Source organism: Oncorhynchus gorbuscha, linkage group LG20 (genome assembly GCF_021184085.1).
Source record: "Oncorhynchus gorbuscha isolate QuinsamMale2020 ecotype Even-year linkage group LG20, OgorEven_v1.0, whole genome shotgun sequence".
In the NCBI taxonomy this organism is placed as follows: Eukaryota; Metazoa; Chordata; class Actinopteri; order Salmoniformes; family Salmonidae; genus Oncorhynchus; species Oncorhynchus gorbuscha.
Window position 1 is genome coordinate 980417 of NC_060192.1, and position 10214 is coordinate 990630.

Consider the following 10214-nt stretch of genomic DNA (forward strand, 5'->3'; position numbering starts at 1 on the left):
GACATCAGGTAAGACGTGAATACAGGATGCTGAGACTGTGTTGATTGGACTGTCAAACTACATCTGGTTGTTTTCGACCAATCCTGAACCATGTTAAATCATGGAATCATATCCAATTCTGATTGGCCGGTTAGAAGCATAACAATTCAAATATTCAATATTGTCAGTACAACATTTGATTTAAATCTCATCTTTGTTTGTTTTTTTACCCTGGAGCAGAAACAAATGTGGGATATATAGATCCATGTGATTATGGTCGCATGCTTGTTTTGATATAATTATTTATTATTATATTATTATATATTATATTAATTATTTCAAATCTATTTAGTTTATTATTAACACTTCCGTGCGTCTGGTATTATTCCTGGAGAGAAGTGCCTGTAAAACGGTGACAGTGAGTCGGTGAACCTGTAATAATATATGCCATTTAGCAGACGCTTTTATCCAAAGCGACTTACAGTCATGCGTGCATACATTCTACGTATGGGTGGTCCCGGGGATCAAACCCACTACCCTGGCGTTACAAGCGCCATGCTCTACCAACTGAGCTACACAGGACCTACTGTAATGATAATATAAGTGTCCCCGTCTCCCAGAATGCTGCTTTCTTCACTTCTGACCCTGTGACATTTCAGAACGGCAGTCTGTTTGGTGCAGTGCAGCCTCCCATTGATTCAGACAGTCACATAGCTGCCTGTGTATTGCCATCCTGTCCTGCTCAAGAGGAACGCTGCACTGGAATATGACCCTTCACTTCCACCTGGTGGTTACATTAGTCATTGCAAAACAATACAGCTGGGGTTATGTTCATTAGGACTAAACGTAACAAAACATGTTGCAACGGAAATCAAATAACTATAGTTCTTAGCTGTCCATCCTGGATTCAGTCTGTAAATGTGGTGCCTAATGAACCCATCCCTGTTGTATCTCTGACTGGAGTACAGCAGACTAGAGGCGGAATGCAGTGCTGTTATGAAGATGTTTAAGCATTCAATTAATTTGACTTAAACAGTTTAATTATTTATTCCAAATGATGAATAAATAATATATAGCTGTAAATGGCTGTAATTTAGTGGTCATATTATATTACAAGAGTGTTGATATGGCGATGATGCTGAAATCATAATGAGATCACACACTGTGCCACTGAATATAGTGTTATTAATCTGTTTAGATACATGAGGCTTCATTTTGACATGATCATGTTTTTCATGTTGACGTGTTCTTCTAATGTGTGTGTGCATGTGCGTGGTAAACGAACCAGTCTAAGCATGTCTCCATTTATTCATTGCCCGAAGTTGCCAGGTGTTTAAATGATGTGTCTCTCTCTTACTGCAATACCTCACTCTGCATCTCTCCGTCCATCCTCACCCTCCCTGTGCCTCTTGCTTCTTGTCTCCCCCTCTCTCTGTTCCTCTTATTTGATCACTGCCACCTGTTCTTCCTCTACCCTTCTCTCTATCGCCCCTGTCTCGCTCTTTCCCCCATTCTATTCTTGTTGTCCGTTTCATGCCCCCCCCCCCCCTATCCCGTCTCTCTCTCCCAGGTGAGGCACAGTGTAAGCATATCTTCAAGATCCCCCTGAGTAACCTGGTGGGCCGCAGCATCGAGAGGCCCCTCAAGTCCCCGCTGGTCAACAAGGTGGTGACGGGCTTGACAGCACAGGTCCCTAGCATGTGTGTGGCCCCCGCGGGGGCCCCTCATGCAGGGGGCTTCACACACCCTGTCACTGTCCCGCATGGAGATCAAAGAGATTGCCAGCCGCACCCGCAAAGAGCTGCTCGGTGAGACACCAAGACTGGAATAAACATACACACCTGACAGGGCATTCAGAAGGTTTAGTGGACTGAATAATATGAGTCACCCCCTCTTTCCCATCAGTGTTCGTGGTCATTTAGCTATTTGAGTTGGTAGAGCAGCCTTTTACCTGTGGTCCTTCTGTAGCTCAGTTGGTAGAGCATGGCGCTTGTAACGCCAGGGTAGTGGGTTCGATCCCCGGCACCACCCATACGTAGAATGTATGCACACATGACTGTAAGTAGCTTTGGATAAAAGCGTCTGCTAAATGGCATATATTATTATTATTATATTATTGATCAACTTGTTATCTAATACACCTACAGGTGACAATGAGATATACAGTTTACGCTGAGTGTAAAAAAACATTAAGGCCACCTTCCTAATATTTAGTTTCACCCTCCCCACTTGCCCACAGAACAGCCTGAATTAGTCAGCGCATGGACTCTACAAGGTGTTGAAAGCGTTCCTCAGGGATGCTGGCACATGTTGACTCCAATGCTTCCCACAGTTGTGTCAAGGTAGCTGGACGTCCTTTGGGTGGTGGACCGTTCTGAATACACACGGTAAACTGTTGAGCGGTGCACCTGCTATCATACCCTGCTCAAAGGCACTTCAATATTTTCTCTTGCCCCATTCACCCTCTGAACTGCACACACACACAATCCATGTCTCAATTGTCTCAAGGCTTAGAAATCCTTCTTTAACGTGTCTCCTCCCCTTCATCTACAGTGATTGAATTGGATTTCACAGGTGACATCAATAAGGAATCCAATCAAAGTTCATTTGTCACCAAATACAACCTTACAGTGAAATGCTTACTTACCAACCAACAGTGCAATTTTTAAGTAAAACATATTAGGTGAACAATAGATGATAAGTAATGAAATAGAAAATAAACAGTAAAAAGACAGTGAATAATAACAGTAGCGAGGCGATATACAGGCACCGGTTATTCGGGCTAATTGAGGTAGTATGTACATGTAGATATGGTTAAAGTGACTATGAATATATGATGAACAGAGAGTAGCAGCAGCGTAAAAGAGGGGTGGGCTAGTGGTGGGTGGCGGGACATAATGCAGATAGTCCAGCTACTCTATGTGCTGGGACAACGGTTAGTCGGGCTAATTGAGGTAGTATGTACATGAATGTATAGTTAAAGTGACTATGCATATATGATAAACAAAGAGTAGCAGCAGCGTAAAATAGGGGTTTGGGGGGGGGACAGTGCAAATCATCTGATTACCTGTTCCAAGACATGGTGCTCCGGTACCGCTTGCCATGCGGTAGTAGAGAGAACAGTCTATGACTGGTGTGGGTGGAGTCTTTGACAATTTTTTGGGCCTTCCTCTGACATGGCCTGGTATAGACGTCTTGGATGGCAGGCAGCATAGCCCCAGTGATGTACTGGGCCGTACGCACTTCCCTCTGTAGTGCCTTGCGGTCAGAGGTCGAGCAGTTGCCGTACCAGGCAGTGTTGCAACCAGTCAGGATGCTCTCGATGTTGCAGCTGTAGAACCTTTTGAGAATCTGAGGACCCATGTCAAATCTTTTTAGTTTCCTGAGGGTGAATAGAATTTGTCGTGCCCTCTTTATGACTGTCTTGGTGTGTTTGGACCATTCTAGTTTGTTGGGTATTGTGCACACCAAGGAACTTGAAGCTCTCAACCTGCTCCACTAAAGCCCCGTCGATGAGAATGGGGGCGTGCTCGGTCCTCCTTTTCCTGTAGTCCACAATCATCTCCTAAGCCTTGTTTACATTGAGGGATAGGTTGTTATTAGGGCAACACCTGGCCAGGTTCTGACCTCCTCCCTATAGGCTGTCTCGTCGTTGTCGGTGATCAGGCCTACCACTGTTGTGTCATCTTGCAAAATTAATGATGTTGTTGTAGTCGTAACTGGCCACGCAGTCGTGGGTGAACAGGGAGTACAGGAGGGGTCTTTGCACGCACCCCTGAGGGGCTCCAGTGTTGAGGATGATCAGGCCTACCACTTTTGTGTCACGCAGTTGTGGGCGAACAGGGAGTACAGGAGGGGAGTGAGCACCGAGGGGCTCCAGTGTTGAGGATCAGCGTGGCAGATGTGTTGCTACCTACCCTCACCACCTACCCTCACTGGGGGAGGCCTGTCAGGAAGTCCAGGATCCAGTTGCAGAGGGAGGTGTTTAGTCCCAGGGTCCTTAGCTTAGTGATGAGCTTTGAGGGCACTATGGTGTTGAACGCTGCGCTGTAGTCAATGAATAGCATTCTCATGTAGGTGTTCCTTTTGTCCAGTTGGAAAAGGGCAATGTGGAGTGCAATAGAGATTGCATCATCTATGGTTCTGTTTGGGCGATATGAAAATTGGAGTGGGTCTAGGGTTTCTGGGAATATTGTGTTGATGTGAGCCATTACCAGCCTTTCAAAGCACTTCATGGCTACGGACGTGAGTGCTACGGGTCTGTAGTCATTTAGGCAGGTTGCTTTGTTGTTGTTGGGCAAAGGGACTACTGTGGTCTGCTTGAAGCATGTTGGTATTACATACTCAATCATGGACATGTTGAAAATGTCAGAGAAGACACCTGTCAGTTGGTCAGCACATGCCCGGAGCACACGTCCTGGTAATCCGTCTGGCCCTGCAGCCTTGTGAATGTTGACCTGTTTAAAGGTCTTACTCACATCGGCTACGGAGAGCGTGATCACACAGTTGTCCGGAACAGCTGATGCTCTCATGCATGCCTCAGTGTTGCTTGCCTCGAAGCGAGCATAGAAGTGATTTAGCTCATCTGGTAGGCTTATGTCACTGGGAGCTCGCGGCTGTGCTTCCCTTTATAGTCTGTAATAGTTTGTGAGCCCTGCCACATAAGACGAGCGTCGGAGCCGGTGTAGTATGATTCAATCTTAGTCCTGTATTGGTGCTTTGCCTGTTTGATGGTTCGTCAGAGGGCATAGCAGGATTTCTTATAAGCTTCCGGGTTAGAGTCCCGCACCTTGAAAGCGGCAGCTCTACCCTCTAGCTCAGTGCGAATGTTGCCTGTAATCCATAGCTTCTGGTTGGGGTATGTACGTACAGTTACTGTAGGGACAATGTCCTCGATGCACTTATTGATAAAGCCAGTGACTGATGTGGTGTATTCCTCAATGCCATTGGAAGAATCCTGGGAACATGTTCCAGTCTGTGATAGCAAAGCAGTCCTGTAGTTTAGCATCTGCTTCATCTGACCACTTTTTTATAAACTGAGTCACTGGTGCTTTCTGCTTTACTTTTTTGCTTGTAAGCAGGAATCAGGAAGATAGAATTGTGGTCAGATTTACCAAATGGAGGGAGAGCTTTGTACGCATCTCTGTGTGTGGAGTACAGTTGATCTAGAATGTTTTTTCCATCTGGTTGCCCGTTTAACATGTTGATGGAAATTTGGTAGAACTGATTTAAGTTTCCCTGCATTAAAGTATCCGACCACTAGGAGCGCCGCCTCTGGGTGAGTGATTGCCTGTTTGCTTATTTCCTTATCCAGCTGACTGAGTCCAGTCTTAGTGCCAGCGTCCGTCTGTGGTAGTAAATAAACAGACACAGAAAGTATAGATGAGAACTCTTAGTGTGGTCTACAGTTTATCATAAGATACTCTACTTCAGGTGAGCAAAATCTAGAGACTTCCTTAGATTTCGTGCACCAGCTGCTGTTTACAAATATGCACAGACTGCACCCCTCGTCTTACCGGAGTGTGCTGTTCTATGCAGCGTATATCCTGCTCGCTGAATATCCATGTCATCATTCAGCCATGATTCCGTGAAACATAAGATGGTACAGTTTTTTGATGTCATAGCTTTTACCTGGATTCACCTGTTCAGTCATGGAAAGTTAATGTTTTGTCCATTCATTGTATTTAGTATATGATTCCCTCACGGGAATTAAACCTTCAACCCTGGTGTTGCCAGCACCATAACCTGTTCTAACCCACTGGAACCATCTCAGCAGTGGAACCACAGTGATTGGAATGCTATATACTCCTTCGAAGTGGAACCACAGTGATTGGAATACTATATACTCCTTCGAAGTGGAACCACAGTGGTTGGAATGCTATATACTCCTTCGAAGTGGAACCACAGTGATTGGAATACTATATACTCCTTCGAAGTGGAACCACAGTGGTTGGAATGCTATATACTCCTTCGAAGTGGAACCACAGTGATTGGAATACTATATACTCCTTCGAAGTGGAACCACAGTGATTGGAATGCTATATACTCCTTCGAAGTGGAACCACAGTGATTGGAATACTATATACTCCTTCGAAGTGGAACCACAGTGATTGGAATACTATATACTCCTTCGAAGTGGAACCACAGTGGTTGGAATGCTATATACTCCTTCGAAGTGGAACCACAGTGATTGGAATGCTATATACTCCTTCGAAGTGGAACCACAGTGATTGGAATACTATATACTCCTTCGAAGTGGAACCACAGTGATTGGAATGCTATATACTCCTTCGAAGTGGAACCACAGTGATTGGAATACTATATACTCCTTCGAAGTGGAACCACGGTGATTGGAATACTATATACTCCTTCGAAGTGGAACCACAGTGATTGGAATACTATATACTCCTTCGAAGTGGAACCACAGTGATTGGAATGCTATATACTCTTCGAAGTGGAACCACAGTGATTGGAATGCTATATACTCCTTCGAAGTGGAACCACAGTGATTGGAATGCTATATACTCCTTCGAAGTGGAACCACAGTGATTGGAATGCTATATACTCCTTCGAAGTGGAACCACAGTGGTTGGAATGCTATATACTCCTTCGAAGTGGTTTAGTGAATGTCTGTGTTATGGTCGGTTCTTTTTTTTTATTTCTTACCTTTACTTAACCAGGCAAGTCAGTTAAGAACAAATTCTTATTTTCAATGACGGCCAATGAACAGTGGGTTAACTGCCTGTTCAGGGGCAGAACGACAGATTTGTACCTTGTCAGCTCGGGGATTTGAACTTGCAACCTTTCGGTTACTAGTCCAACACTCTAACCACTAGGCAGGGTAGCCTAGTAACCAGAAGTGCTCTTACGGAGCAGTTCTGGTTATGTTCATACTGAATGGTCTTCTGTGTCTCAGGCCTAACCGAGGAGCCGGGCGGTAAGTCCGGCACTGTCAAACAGAGGAAGATGAGCAAGAAGACCACTGAGGAAGAGCCAAAGGCACGAGCACTGACCTCCACTAGCAGTGACAGGTGAGTGACCCAAAGCTAATTGGAGTCAGGAGTCCGCTAACCCGGAGTCCAATCAATGAGACAGATTGGAAATATTGGTTACAGCTGCCCTGCCCTATAAAAACACTCACACAATGCGAGTTCGCTATTCACAAGAAGCTTTTCCTGATGTCTTGATTTAAGAATTGTTGACTTCATTAAACCTGGAAAAGGTTACAAAAATATGTCTTAAAGCCAGTCCACAGTAAGACAAATTGTCTATAAATGGAGAAAGTTCAGCACTGTTGCTACTCTGCCTAGGAGTGGCCGTCCTGCATGTTTAATCATGCTGTTTAACCAGCTTCTTGATATGCCTTGATGGATTAACTCAGCAAAGGAGAATGGCTCAATAAGAGGTATGTAAAAGAAATGTGTGCACAAAATTTGAGAAATAAGCTTTTTGTGCATATGGAACATTTCTGGGATCTTTTATTTCACCTCTTGAAACACTTTACATGTTGCGTTTTTTTTGTTCAGTGTATATATTTTTTAGAGGCATATTTGCTAAAAAAGCACTCATAACTAGGAAGTTTCTCATTTATGTGAACGGAAGATTTGCGTAAAAATTCTAGTCTCATGGGGTTATTTCAAGTGATATGAGTGTAAAATGTTATCAAGTAATGATTCAAACCGATGGGCGTGCTCTGTGTCCAATCAGGATGGGCTCAAAGTCGGGCAACGCGGACTCAGACGTCCAACGGCACTGCTCATTTAGCTCGGACGATGCGGCGCAAGAGAAAGCAGTGCTTCCAGAGGAGAGCCCGCCATTGGCCAGCGCCTTCAATCTCTCCACATCCTTCGATGATGATGTCCTGGACCTAAAGTGAAGACAATCCCATCATGCACTTCTCCCCCTCATCCCCCCTCTCTTTTCTCCTCCTTCGGTCATTTTGTTTTGGTTGGGTTGTGTGTTTTGTTATCTCCTTTGTCTGGGTCTTCATCCTCATCCTTCATCCTCATCCTTCATCCTCCTCCTTAACCACTCATGGTGGGTAAAGGAGGAGTAATTGTGTAAAGTTGTGTGTGCGTGTTTCATAAGCAGTCGGTCCCCGCAGTCAGTATGTGTGTCTGTGTGTTGCACTGCAGCGAGTACCCCAAAGAAAACGAGGTCATTTGAGGTGGATTGTTCAGAGTACAGGTGTCATTATGCGGCGAAAGGTTTCATCTATAAACGAAAACTGAATGTAAATCTACACACCAAGGCACAACAACAAAAATGTTTGGAAACAGCACCCTCGCGAAGTGGCTTACCTTTTATTGTATAATCTGTGATTATTTCCAATTACACTTTCAAATATAGTATAATATATGCATATTTATGTGTACATCTATTTATACATTAAGATGCATACACATTAACAGACATGAATACCTTTATAGATACATTATAATAGACATTTTATTCACATATTTAGTAAATGTACGATGTTTTATGCTCTCCATGTCTGTATACAGGACACATACCACATCCTCCACTAAACTACAACTCCCATCAGCCACCAGTCACCTCTCATATTTAGTAAATGTACGATGTTTTATGCTCTCCATGTCTGTATACAGGACACATACCACATCCTCCACTAAACTACAACTCCCATCAGCCACCAGTCACCTCTCTCATATTTAGTAAATGTACGATGTTTTATGCTCTCCATGTCTGTCAGTCTTGTTCCTTCCCAACTCTGTGTGCAGGTATACAGGACTGGACTAGAGGCAGAGTTTCCCACAAGTGCCACATCCTCCACTAAACTACAACTCCCATCAGCCACCAGTCACCTCTCCTCTAATTGGCTGGTCTCTGACAGTAGCAGTCATAATCATGTATCCCTCTGTAGATAACACCCACAGTGACTCTGTGAGCTAGGTTTTAATACGCATATAGTCAAACACACCCACACCTCTAGGGCCTCTAAAAGCACCTACTGTCCTGTCTCTGGCTTTCCCTGAGAATCCATTCACAGAATATACTCTCCTATACACAGGTCGCAACCTTCCCAGACAGTTAGTTTACTGTGGCCCAACACAGTTTAGTCAGGGGCCAATTGGCCTGTTAGCGCATCGCCTTTACAGTCTGTCCAGTGTTGGGCCACTAGTGGCGTCGGCTGCCAACAGGACGCCCTCAGCTTATGTGCTTTATCGTGGTATGCAGACTCTTAGCCACCAGTTGTTCACTTGTTAGTTGGGTTGGAGAATTGATCAAGTGGCCAACTACTTCCATTTAGGAGTGATGTAATGAGGTAACGTAGTCAGTCATAGGGTACATCCCAAATAGCACCCGATTCCCTATTTAGTGCACTAATTTAACCAAGGCCCGTAGAGCTCTGGGTAAGAGTACAGTGCACTATATAGGGAAGAGGCCGCTATTTGGGATGCAGGCAGTGGATGAGAGACCAGACAGATGGTAGGTACTGTAGCCTACCTCAGAGTCCTTATAGGATCTATTTGGTAGAAGGAATGATCTCCTCTCCAGCTGTTCACTAGGAGCAAGGCATAACTCACCAAGTGCAATGGAACATTACATGAAACACAAGAGTTATGATGCAGAGCGAGTCGCCTGAAACAGCACAGAGGAAGCCATAACACTTAACCTCCTCTGGTACCAGAGATATAGTAACCAAGCCCAATGATTAGGGTGATATCAGCCTATCAGTACACGGGTCAGCGGTCAGACATCAATCAACCAATCAAATGTATTTATAAAGCCCTTTTTACATCAGCAGATGTCATAAAGTGCTTATACAGAAACCCAGCCTAAAACCCCAAACAGCAAGCAATGCAGATCTAGAATCACGATGGCTAGGAAAAACTCCCTAGAAAAGCAGGAACCTATGAAGAAGCCTAGAGAGGAACTCTGAGGAGTGGCCAGTCCTCTTCTGGCTGTGCCAGGTGGAGATTATAAGAGTACATGGAAATTTAAGGCCAGATTGTTTTTCAAGATGTTCAAAGGTTCATAGATGACCAGCAAGATCAAATAATAATCAGTGGTTGTAGTGGGTGCAACAGGTCAGTACCTCAGGAGTAAATGTCAGTTGGCTTTTCATAGCCAAGCATTCGGGGGTCGAGACTGTAGGTGCAGTAGAGAGAGAGAGAGTCGAAAACAGCAGGTTCGGGACAAGGTAGCACGTCGAAGATCTCCACCGCAGAGCCCGAGGGGGTACAAAACCGGACAGGAAGATCACGTCTGTG

General features: G+C 44.7%; 1 protein-coding gene across 1 annotated transcript in view; it reads left to right on the plus strand.

Annotated features, from left to right (window-relative positions):
* Positions 1-10006, plus strand: part of LOC124006819 (GTPase-activating Rap/Ran-GAP domain-like protein 3) — a 159970-nt gene extending 149964 nt beyond the window's left edge. The window contains 4 exon segments of the mRNA XM_046316997.1: positions 1550-1680; positions 1682-1787; positions 6896-7010; positions 7687-10006. Of these exon segments, the coding sequence (XP_046172953.1) occupies positions 1550-1680; positions 1682-1787; positions 6896-7010; positions 7687-7855 (521 nt within the window). The 3' untranslated portion in view covers positions 7856-10006.
* Positions 10007-10214: the final 208 nt, after the last annotated feature.